At 41.1% G+C, this 12,547-nt stretch overlaps 1 protein-coding gene and 1 long non-coding RNA gene across 6 annotated transcripts in view; one reads left to right on the top strand and one right to left on the bottom strand.

Moving 5' to 3' along the window:
* Positions 1 to 12,547, bottom strand: part of LOC310828090 — a 137,743-nt gene that overhangs the window by 20,977 nt on the left and 104,219 nt on the right. For 4 of the 5 annotated variants that reach the window (XR_014556641.1, XR_014556642.1, XR_014556643.1 and 1 more), the window contains exon 4: positions 7,641 to 7,726. This is a non-coding gene — a long non-coding RNA (uncharacterized lncRNA). Of the gene's footprint in view, positions 1 to 3,884; positions 4,908 to 7,640; positions 7,727 to 12,547 lie in introns of those variants that run through there. The other variant, XR_014556645.1, reaches the window with a different exon arrangement.
* Positions 1 to 12,547, top strand: part of PTPRN2 (protein tyrosine phosphatase receptor type N2) — a 608,845-nt gene that overhangs the window by 576,886 nt on the left and 19,412 nt on the right. The window contains exons 20-21 of the mRNA XM_083704687.1: positions 7,248 to 7,301; positions 9,411 to 9,475. Coding sequence (XP_083560813.1) covers positions 7,248 to 7,301; positions 9,411 to 9,475 — 119 coding nt within the window. The remainder of the gene's footprint in view (positions 1 to 7,247; positions 7,302 to 9,410; positions 9,476 to 12,547) is intronic.

The raw sequence follows: 12,547 nt of genomic DNA, 5'->3' as shown, positions 1-12,547 counted from the left end.
TGGCCCGTACGGGCAGGGGTACCTTTACCTTTACCTTAAATATGAAGATTAAAGATGCCAGGGAAAGCATCTCATGGGAGAAGCATCTTAAAGTGGGTACTAAACTGGCTGCTTCTTGTGGGTTGAGAAGCCATGTGCTAGTCTACCTAACCCTCTCCATCCCAGACCTCCTAGGGTTAGGAATGCCATTTCCAGGCTACCATGTATACTGAAAACATTTTTGGTCACTTTTGCAGTTGTTTCGCAACAAGAATCTGCTGCCTAGTTTTGGGTAGTGGGCTGGTATTGCTTTTGATATTCCAACTGTCTAGGTAGCTTCTGAAATTCCACATTGTTTCTGAGGACTGTCCCTCCTCGCATTTTGAAGGTATGCTAAGATGATGTTTAGCAGAGTTCATTGACAGTCTCACACTAGTTCATTGGAATGTGCAAATCGCAGTACCGCTTATATATGAAAGTTCTTCCATGTAATGCTACTTCTGATTAAAATACCATAGCTGAGTCCTCTGAACTTGCACTCTTAAATGCTCTTATGAGGCATGTCGTAAAAATGCGCACTGGCACATTTAAAAGGGGGAATGATCTATGTGGCTTACAGTTGCGTCTTGAAAAGCTTTGTGCATGTTGATTTCTGTTTGCAGGCTACATGGCCCACGGTTGAATCCTGACTTAACTTAGTTGCTTTTAAATTAGTGGGATTTGTCATGACTGGGTATGATTAACTTAATTTGAATCCAAGCCACAGATTTTTCAGGTTTCTGCATTGTTTTAAGTACCAGTGTTGCAGCCAACTGGTTTTAAAATAAAAGAAAATGAAAATGTAATCTATATGTAGTGGAGGTGCTTTTCAGGTAAAGGTTTAAAAGCTATTCACAGTTTGTTTGCTTTTAAATAGAATCAATTTTATATATTTTAAGGGAAACAAAACCCTCCCTGCTCTTTTTAAAGGGAACTTAAGTAAAATCGTAATTACCTTACAACTGAAGCAATTTAAGATCAGCTAGAGCAATAAATACTCTGCCTCCCTTGATATTGAAATTTAATGTTTCACACTTTCAGAAAAAAGTACCTCTGGCTTAGCTACTTTCCTTTTTTTTGCAACTACAGATACTCAGATAAAGTCTTACTAAGTGTGACTTCCACCCTTTTAATGTTTTGACACGCATCTAACATGTTTATATACAAATATATATTTGTAAATGTATGTATATTTATATGCTTACATAGGTATGTATGTATAGATGCAAATATAAACAACTAAGAAAATATCACCAAGAAAAATTGGATTCCCCCCAAATTAGCTTGTCCCAGAGCTTCTGAAATGTGTGTGCATTTTTCACTCCTGGAAGCAAATTTCGTGAGATTCTGAAAACAACAAGCTTTCACTTCTTTTGTTCCTCTATATTAGACAATGTTTCAGATTGTATTGTGTTGAGTAGGTGAATTAAAATATTGTGAAATCTAGTATCAATTGGTGAATGAAGGCAGATTTTTCTTCCCTCCATAAGCTTAAAATATCCATGCAGAATGCAGTGCTTGATAAATGAAACTTCTCCTGAAAACACTGGTCAGTTTTAATGGTTATAGAAACCTAATTTTATTTTGAACAATAGACCAATCGTTTAAACTCTGGACTAGCTTGTTAGTCATGCACTGATAATGTGTAATTAAATATTCCTTGAGCCCAGAGGGAGCACATTTACACTTTAAAGAGACACTGCTAAGCTAAAAGATAATTAGCATCACATGTGAGGGCTTTGCTTAAAATATATATTATGCTATCACTGCTTGCTGTGTGCAATGGCATTTACTAACACTGCTCACTTTAAAAATGGTCAAATTCTTATTTTGCCAGCTAATTAGCGGTTGCCAGTGTCATTTTTGTGATGTTGCAGCTAGTAATATAAGCCCAGTTGCATAGTCACAAAAGTGATCATTGGAAACTGTGACTCTGCTGCAGGGACAATATGGGAAACCCCCTTTCTGAGCTTCTAACGACCTCTGACCTTTGCTTGCTGATGGTTTGCATGGTGATTTCTTTTTCACTCAATGAACCAAGGGTTGGTTTGTATTACTAATCATTCTTTCCTAGTTAATTCTTCCTCCTCTTCTTCTCCTCTTCTTCCTCCCTCTTGAAGTGTGTGTGCGTGTAAATGTATATATTTAAATGTGTATGTATGTACTTTATTTGGTTCCTGGTGGCTCCTGAGTCCAGGAATTAGGTGTTCAACTTATTATTTGAGGGGTTGTACTCCCTCTGAGGGAATAGGTTTGTAGTTTCGGGGTACTCCTGGATTCCAACTTGTCACTGGAGTCTCAAGTGGCTTCTAGGAGGGCTTATGCCAAGCTTAGGCTGGTTTGCCAGCTCTGGCCATTCCTGGCTCAGGATAGCTCCCACCTGGACTACTGTAATGTATTCTATGTGGGGCTGCTCTTGAAGATGTTCCAGAGAATGCAGCTAGTGTAGAATGTGGCTGCTAGGTTGGTAAGTTGGGCAGACCAATGGTCCTTAGAGAACAACACTGGCTGCCAGTGAGCTACTGGGCCCAATTTAAGGTATTAGTACTAGCATATAAGGCCTTAAATGGCTTGGGACTTAATTACGCAAGAGAGTACATTCTCCAATATCAACCAACTTGAACCCTACGATGTTGCCGCCATCAGGGGTTGCCCAGTAGGCAGTTACCCATGACAAGGCCTTCTCAGTGTTGGTCCCATCTGTTAGTTTCCCTCACTATTAACTTTTAAGAGAAATTCAGAAACATTCCTATTTACCCAGTGTTTAATCGTTGACAGTTCTATCCCTGGCAAACCTGAAATAGTTAGTTTGACAGTAGGTGATTGCATTTAGATGTTTTAACTGTTTTTAGAAATTTTAATTGTATCGTTTTAGTATTGCCATGGTTGCCACCCCGCTCTCCTTGAAGAAGGTGCAGCATATAGACTTAATAATAAATAAATATTAAAACACCCAGAACCTTACTTTATCCAAAAAGTTTTTTTACTGAATTTGAAAGGACTAAACTTTGAATGAAACCATGTATATCTCAATGTTCCAAAGCTATTTCTCAGCTAAGCTTGTTTTGAAATAATTATTTTCAAATGCCTTCTGAAATATGAAATAAGATCCAGGTGTCAATAAAAAAAGACAAATTATGCTAAGTTGCCCATATGATTATCTATGCAGATTTTTAATGGGCATATGTGGGAAACAGAAATATGAAAATAAATGTCTTAACACTTCTAGCTAGTCCTCGGAGTTGATTAACGCTTCACATGCCCCTGTGAGTAGCCTCCTGTTGATTGCTGTAAGTGTGAAGGGTGGGATGCAACATCCCTAAACACACAGGGACAGGTCCACCAGGGAGCCGCATGCGTTCGTCTGTGTTTGGAGAGGCACATCTCTCAGTCACACAGCAAACACCAACATACCTGCCATACCACGTGAAGTGTAAATTGGCTTTTGCTGTGCATTCAGGAGACCACCGTTAATGAGCTGCTGGTCGTGTATTTCTATCCCAAGGCCTTTTTTTCCAAGTCCAAGATTATGCTATTTCAGCATAATGATAATAATGAAAGTATTACCCTTAGAAAAGGATAAAATGTTAAACTTCCGCCTCTCAGAAAGCCTTTGGCTCTAATTGATCATGCTACCTTGATTTCAAACCAGCGTCTGATATCCCCATTCTTTAGGATGAGAACTCAACCCTTCACTCTGCGACAATTGTACCATTTGGTCCGGCACTTAACATTGCAAGAAGGCACATCATTGCAAATATAATTCTGCCCGTTAATGCTGCCATACTGTCATGGTTGCATTGGTGGCTGGTGCCCATTGGGACTGGTGGGGTCAGAAGGCCGAGAGAGCCCAACGGTAGGCAGAGCCAACTAATGCTGGTTTTGTCCCCATCCTCCTCCTTCCTGCTGATTTCTACCAAGGCATTGTGGAAATAATGAGGAGGAAGCTCACAGGCAGTGCCCACCCCTTGGACTGCTTGTAAGTGATGAATGCCAGGCAGGTCTCAGCCAACTGAAGGTGGATTAAGGTTGGTGGGACATTGCCCCATTCGCCCAAACAGACCAACCTCTACCACATAGTTGGGGTCTAAACCACTAAACCTCTTGGGCTTGCTGATCAAAAGGTCAGCAGTTGGAATCCACGCAACAGGGTGAGCTCCCGTTGCTCTGTCCCAGCTCCTGCCAACCTAGCAGTTCGAAAGCACAACAGTGCAAGTAGATAAACAGGTACTGCTATAGGGGGAAGGTAAATGGCATTTCCATGCACTCTGGCTTCCATCACGGTGTTCTGTTGTGCCAGAAGCCATTTAGTCATGCTGGCCACATTACCTGGAAAGCTGTCTCTGGCTCCCTTGGCCTGGAAGTGAGATAAGCGCCGCACCCCATGGTCACCTTTGACTGGACTTGGGCATTTTAGTGCCTCAACCTCAATCCAGGGGTCCTTTACCTTTTTACCTTACCACATGGTGGGCAGTTGGCAGTACTCCTCAGGTTCACAACTTCTCCATTTTAAATGGAAATGCCCTGCCCTTCCATTATGGATATAGTGCTTTTGCTAACCGTGCTATAGTAAGCCTCAAACTATAGTCAAAGTGGGTTTGTGAACATAAGTATATAAGCCCTGTTCAGGTTTTCTGTTACTGAGTAGACTAATCGGGCGGGGGGGGGGCATGCATTACCTCCACTCCCTCATTGCCATTCTAAATTGCCATGAACTGGAGCATAGCTGTGTAAAGAAGGAATTCTTTGCTATTTAGAGCCCTGGGAAAACCAAAATTTCCTCACTTTACCACGATGGATGGCAGAGCCCAGACGATCCCTCACATGATTATGTCTGAAGGGCGATAGTTAGTGAAAATATCAGTGTACCTGCCATGCTAACCAGCTATCTGCGAAACCAAAGGGAAGAGGAATGTCAGCATGAGATGGGAAGAGGGGGAACCCACTGAGCAGTCCTGCTAATCAAACCACAGTTTGGTGATGTGACCGTGTTGAGGTCTGCACTGAAACAATACTACAAGAACAATGACCCTTGTTGAGAGGCAGCCTTAGTGTGGAAATGGAAAAGGCGAAAACTAAAGAGCCAAAGAGCCAAGTTGGATGCACTAATATGCTTGGGAATCCCTAGTGGATTTGGGATTTTTTCCTTTTGAACGGCAGATCCCCTTGCAATATCACAAACTGCTTTTGGAAGACACTTATATTTTGAAAGCAGCTTGCCATGTGGCAGTGGGATGGTTTTTTGAGAAACAAAAGCTCAAAGTCCCTTTGGGCACATTGGAACTAATTTTGTGGTCCTTTAGATTTAAGCCATAGTGTGGATATGCTTTGCCTAGAGATGCCACTGCTTCAAAAATCTTACCTATTTCTGTGGTATGTTTTGAAAAATTTTATTTGTAGTAAGCCCCCAATTGCACTTTGCAGAAAAACAGGGGGGGGGGGTTTAGTTTCAACGGGCTTTATTTAAAACCTACAGCCCAATTCACATAAAAATACTCTGCAGAACTCAGATTTTTTATTATTATTATTATTATATTATTATTATTATTATTATTATTATTATTATTATTATTATTATTATTATTATATTAAATTTCAAATTTGTATACCACACTTCATCTGAGTTTCTCAGGGCTGTTCACAGCATAAAATATAGAATAAAACCATAAAGTACATATTAAAAACAAAAATGAAACAACCACCACCCACACCACAGACACATTTAAGCAGGATCTGTGGGCTGCTGGGTTTCAATTTTAGATGAAATACTTATTTTCCATTTTAAATCTATCTGTGATAGTTGTTAAGGACTTTAATCTGACGCAGTAGAGCTGCTCTTATGCCCATCCTTGAAGCAAGTTTGTAAGATAGATAACTAACGTTCCCATTTTACAGATGGGAATTAAAGTTGAGGCGCTAAAATGCCCAAGGCAACTTTGTGACGTGAGGGAAAATAGGCTTAGCTGGATTCTATTTCTCTGAAAAACAGAACAATGAAGGCCTCAATGGTCTCTGACTGTCCCCACCCCCCACCCTGCTCTTTCAGGAATACAGCTTCTACATTTCATTTCTAAATACAGTTACTTTGAAACTGAGACGTCAATTTCAGTGAAAATGTGGAAGAGCACCAGTGCAGAATAATTGCAAGATTTAACATAAGAGGGCCAAATTTATTTGTACTCTTCTACACATGGCATGAACAGCGAGAAACCAGGGTGAACAACATTGCTAAAACAATCTAACGTTGCTGTTTTAAAAACGACGCCACTGATAGCATTTTTTTCATTGTTTCTTTGCTGAAAAACAGGGTATTTCAGTCTTAGCTCATGCTGTTTTAGTATGTGGGAGTTACTGAGGAGCAGAAAGATGTGCCCAAATTGGATTGGGGGGGCGGGGGGGGCAGGTTTGCAGCTTCTGCATGTATGTGAAACCAGGTTTCTTCACAGTGAGGAACTGCATGCACCAAATAGGTCCTATGCGTCTCCAATCAAGCATCTAGCAGTGTACACACACGAGACCTTTTTCAAAGATTAACTCAACTAATCAGAAGCAAGTTGGGGGGGGGGGGACTTCTACTTGATTTCCCCTTTCCTGCCAAACAGCTGATTGGTGAGGTTTTATCTTTTGAAAAAGTGCTCTTCAAATGGAATATGCCTTCTATCAACTGTAGATTCTACATTCATTTGCATTACAGATGTGTGAAGTATATTTAAAAAAGCGTTTTACTGTTATGTGTGAAAATTCGGTTTCTTTTGACTCAAGAATTCAAGAAGACATGTATGTACAGGAGCTTCCATTTGCAATAGCCCACTAGGTTAGCACGAATGTTTACATGGTCTAGCATATAACTAATACGTCTGTGTTGTAACACTTCCATGTGATTTGGGCTTGGCTTTGCATACAGGCACTGGGCAACAACAGTTTCGAAGGTTGCTATTCTCTGACTATGTAGGTTTATCTATGGCAGTGTCCACTAAAAAATGTGCCCTGGTGGCTATTTTATAGGAGGAATGATTGGAGAATTGCACCCATTGCCCTAACAATTTCATTAAGCCTTTAACTGGGAAAACGGGCTGGAAGATCATAGCCTAGGTTGAGCTATTTTAATATGCCAAGCCATCTTTTGGGGGGGGGGGTTAAAATGTGGAAGATACTTTATTTTGGAATGCTTCTGATGATTACCTCAGAAAGTAACATATTTATCAATGTCTATATTTGTTTTATTACAGAAAAGTAAACAAGTGCTACAGGGGTCGTTCTTGTCCGGTAATTGTTCATTGCAGGCAAGTACCATTTTCAACCCACCCTCAAAAGAGGCTCACAAGGAGATTGCATGGACTGAACAAAATATGCAAGTGATTCTGTAGCTTGATTTGCCAAATGAGCAAAAGCTGTTCCTTATTGTTCTGCTCCCCCAAAAATTGTATTTGTTGATGAGGAGAGTCTCTAGTAAATGGGGAGATTCCTCACACTTCAGATTTCACCATGAAAATATGAAAGTTGCTTAAGCCTATCAGAAATAACCAGTGGGGTCTCAATACCATCTCAGCAGCAATTCTTCCTTCTCTCTTCGACCTACAACAGTACAGTGCACACAGGCACCAAACAGCACTATCACATACCTGCTTAGAAGTAAGTCACATCAAGTTCAATGGGGTTTTACTCCCAGGTAAATCGGTGTAGGATTGTAGCCTCACCCTCTCTGCATCTGTAAATAAATAGGCCCTGTTACTTGCTCGGCAGCTCATTGAACATTTATTTCAAAAGCCTTCAAACACTACTTTCCCCAGTACCACGTGTTACTGCTTTGAGAGAAATTTCGTTATACAGTTTAGGCATGGATTCCATACTTCATTCAGTTCAAGGACTGGTGTGGTGTGGGAGATTCAGAACTGGGGAATCCAAGCTGCCTTTATTTGGTCCATGGCTGCCTGTCTTTTTCCCTCCATGGTCATAATGCCACAAGCTCATAGGAAGGGAAGAGGTTTGAGACTAAGGAACTGCTGAACAGAATAGACTTCCAAGAAGCATATTATTTGGTAAGCCAGCTAAGAATTTGCTTCCAAATAAGAGAGTTCATAGACTGTGGTTTATAACCAGAAAACCCTGCCAGTTTTGAGGCTGCATTGCGTAAAACGCGGGAATTGTGCCATTTTCAAGACTCTAGTAGACTTCTGAATTTGCCTGGGCTGGCACGGTTTATTTTGCTATAAAAGAGAAGAAACATATGCCTTCTAATTTTTACATATATTACCATATCCTTGTCAAATAATTTTTTTTTAATCGCTCAATTATTTCTATTGACACTAAGTCCAATGCCTAATATCAAAACGTTAATTCTGTGGTTAAAAACCACACACCTGATCTAGTAAATTGTACTTAAATCAGCATGCATTCAAAACTACAGTAACACCACTGTCTTCTCCCCACACCCCTCCAGTCTAGAAATAATTTTTGTAGGTAAAGAAAATCAACAAAAGTGAATTATTTTAAGTGATATATCTCCCTCCCCCCCCCCCCCGTCAAGCATAGTCACAAAAATGCCACCTTAAAAACTGGGGGAAAGGGCAAGAAAAATTGATTGCTTAGAATCTTAATTTTGTATACTGGCAACATCTATGAAAACTTAACACCTTTCCAATTAGAAGCTGGTTTCTGAAAGCAAACGGAAACTGCTTTCAGATTAAGGATCTTGACATCTTCACATGGATCACTCGGAAGTCTCCAAAATTATTGTGTGTGTTCCAAGGAGGGTTAGAAATACTTTCAGAAGCTGCGTGCTATTTCCCCCCTAACCAAGTTAGCTTCTATATTAAAGAAAAAGGAAATTGGCAGCATTTTTCCCCAAGCCCAGGTGGCTAGTATTCAATTAATTTACAAGGAAACAATACAATCCTTCCCCCCGCCCAGTTTAAGAAGACGCAAGTGATTGTAAGCTTGGTTTTTTGACGTGAATGTTCCTGTAAGCTCAGATACCAGAGAGAGCAGTCATTTGGAGAAGATGCTGTTCTGTCCTTTTAGCTTTTTGCTAACAGACCTGATTGAACAGCTCTTGATCATGGATACTTGGCTTCTAGAACTACTTACTTTATCACAGTACTCTTCAAAAATATTTGGAGAAATCTTTCCAAAATAAGCAAGTATTTGCCCTTAACGAAAATACAAATTCACCTTGCAGAACTGTAGAGTTTACCCAAATAATAATATAACAGCTGCCAAGCTTGTGAGGACAGTTTGTTAAAGAAAGCTTGTCTAACGTATATCATCCTTCCACCTCAACTCAGCCCTTTATGCTACTCTACTTCCAGCATTGCATTTCTGTCGGGGTTTTGAGCATGTTGAATTGATCATGGGCTATTGTTGTTTTTCCCCTCTCCCCCCCCCCCCTGTAGTGACGGTGCGGGAAGAAGTGGAACCTACATCCTAATTGACATGGTTCTCAATAAAATGGCCAAAGGTGAGAATCGAAAGTGATGTCGCTTTTTGAGTTCTGAGATGTGGTGCCGTTGTCATGGCAACGCAGGCGCAATATTCGCAAAAAGGGCCTCAGATAGATTAGAGGCAAATTTTACCCTCGCCTGAATGTTCTCGGGGCCTTTTTTTTATTTTGTTTTTCCGATGTCCACAGTGATTAAAAATGAAGCAAAATTTCAACCCCTGGAGCTCTATATGAATGAATCTCACACATGTGTGGTTGGATTTGTACTTTCACAAATTTACATAACTTTTATTGGCAAAAAATGTTATGAACTGTGCAGTAAATATTTATTTCGTTTTGCCCTACATTCACTCTCTGTGTGGTATGCAGCAGTTGACATTCACCTGACCGTAATTTGTGTTCAAGGGCTTCTCTTGCTTTGAAGATGACAGAAAACTGAAATATGCAAGTAGAATATTTTGACCTTTTTGAAATATTTCTCTTTATGCTCCCTGCCTCCTTTCCTCTTATGTGACTGACTTGCTCAGTCCAGAAGTGTCCACAGTATTCTGGCGAAGCTGCAGAACACATCAACTAGGTCACGGGAGTTTCTATTATATTAAACAATATAACATTATTTTATGGCCTTTATCTTGCTTCTCTTTAACATCAACCACCACCTCTCTCTCTCTCTCTCTCTCTCTCTCTCTCTCTCTCTCTCACACACACACACACACACACACACACACACATTGTGCTAGTGAAGTTTTTCTCACTACTTACTATTAAGCTAGGAAAAGATTTACCTGCTTAGTTTTTACATGTCATGCTTCTGTTAGACATGGGATCAGGAAGAAACACTCCCCCCCCCACACACAAGACACTTCAGCAGGAACCAAGCTAAGCCGGGGTGAATACTTTTCACTTGGTACATAGTGTACTTGCTTTCAACCAGATCCCTCAATGAAGACTTCTGAGTAAGCTTAGCATAGCAGCAGGAATTGGTTAAGTAGCAGGAAGAAGAGACTAGGAATAGTACTCATGTGGAGTTCTCCCAAGAGATCACTACTGTGCTTTTTAACATGTTCATAAATGATCTAGAGTTAGGGGTGAGCAGTGAGGTGGCCAGGATTGCTGATGAAACCAAGTAGTTCAAGATAATGAAAAAGAAAGGGAGATTATGAAGAACTCCAAAAGGATCTCTCAGTGCTGAGTGAATGGGTGGTAAAATGGCAAATGCAATTGAGTATAAAGTGATGCATGTCAATGCAAAAAAATTTCCTAATTTCACATATACTCTCAGGGGGTCTGAACTGGTGGTGACTGATTAAGATGTTGACCTAGTGTGACACAGCTGCTGTGAGAAAGCTGGAGATCATCAGGAAAGGAACTAAAAACAAAACTACTATTATCATGATTCAGTTATACAAATCTATGGTGCAAATATTGTGTATAGTTCTGGGAGCCTCACCTTAAAATGGGTATCATAGAGTTGGAAAGAATTCAGATAAGGCCAACCAAAATCATCAAGGGTATGGAACAATTCTCATATGAGGAAAGGCTGCAGCATTTCTTAGTTTAGAGAAAAGGCGAGCCAGAAGTGACATGATAGAAGTCTATAAAGTTAAGCATGGCATCTTCTTCTTCTTTGTCTTCCATAAGCACGGTTTTAACAATGAGTCTGTAAGAGACTGTGGAGGCCAATTCTGGATCCACATGTCCTTCCACAGTGGGGACATAGGTTTCCGGGTGGGCGTTGATCACGGTGTGGATTTGCCAAGCGTGCCTTCCTCTTAGCACATTTCTCCCTTGCGTCCTGAGCTTCAGTGTCTTCAAAGCCCATGACATCTTTGGTAAAGGCTGTTCTCCAACTGGAGCGCTCGCAGGCCAGTGTTTCCCAGTTGTCAAGTGTTTATACTACATTTTTTAAGATTTGCCGTGTGACAGTATTTAAACCTCTTTTGTTGACCACCAGCATTACACTTTCCATTTTTAAGTTTGGAATAGAGTAGTTGCTTTGGAAGACATCTGCACAACATGACCAGTCCAACAAAGTTGATGTTGAAGAATCATTGCTTCAATACTGGTGATCTTTGCTTCTTCCAGTACACTGATATTGGTTCATCTGTCTTCCCAAGTGATGTGTAAACCTTTTTGGAGACACCGTTGATGGAATCTTTCAAGGAGTTGGAGATGGTGTTTATAAGTGGTCCATGCTTCACAAGCATATAGTAAGGTTGGTAGTACAATAGCTTTGTAAACAAGCATTTTGGTTTCCCTGCAAATGTCCTCAAACACTCTGCACTTCAATTGGGAGAAAGCCACACTCGCAGAGCTCAGGCGATGCTGGATTTTGGCATCAATGTTAGCCCTTGTGGAAAGATAGGTAGGAGAAGTGATCGACATTTTTCAACGTTACACCATTGAGTTGGATTCGTGGTGCTGCAGAGGGGTTATTTTGTACTTGTTGGTGCATCACTTTTGGTTCCAAGCATGTCATGGAGAAAGTGGAAAGGGGGGAGTGTTTTTCTCCTCTCGTAACACTAGAATACATGGGCGCCCAGTGAAGTTGAATGTTGGAAGATTCAGGACAGAGAAAAGACTGTTCTTCAGCCAGGACATAGGCTATGGAACTTGCTCCCAAAGGAAGCCGTGATAGCCACCAACTTAGATGGCTTTGAAAGAGAATTGGGCAATGTCATTGTCAGGGAACTACAGACAGTGAGGGAGGAAGGAATGGGAGGTTACCAGGAAAGATCCCCTTTGATCAGCAGCTTTTCGTCTTCAGAGGGAAGGGAAGGGGAAGAAGGGGGGGTCAGAGGGGAGTGATTCTGAGAGGGAGGGGGTACTTCCGAGAGCCAGTGCCTCTCGTCACAGGGGAAGTAGGAGGGGGCTGGGAAGGTGGCTGTGCTGGCCCCACCACAAGAGGAAAGATGTCAGGCGGAACAACTCTCCATTATGATCGGATCGCTTTTTTGAACTGCTTGTAAATACGCCAAGAAGCAATAAAGAGTGTAAAATATGGCTGGGCTTCTGGACTGTTACCTCTCCTGAGCGCCGCAACTCAAGGCAGCTGGCAGTTCTGACAGTCATAGAGGTTAAGGCTATCAA

The sequence above is a fragment of the Podarcis gaigeae genome (genome assembly GCF_964106915.1).
Source record: "Podarcis gaigeae genome assembly, chromosome: 12".
Taxonomy (NCBI): domain Eukaryota; kingdom Metazoa; phylum Chordata; class Lepidosauria; order Squamata; family Lacertidae; genus Podarcis; species Podarcis gaigeae.
The sequence above is the reverse complement of the archived record's forward strand: the minus strand, read 5'-3'. Positions and strand labels throughout refer to the sequence as shown.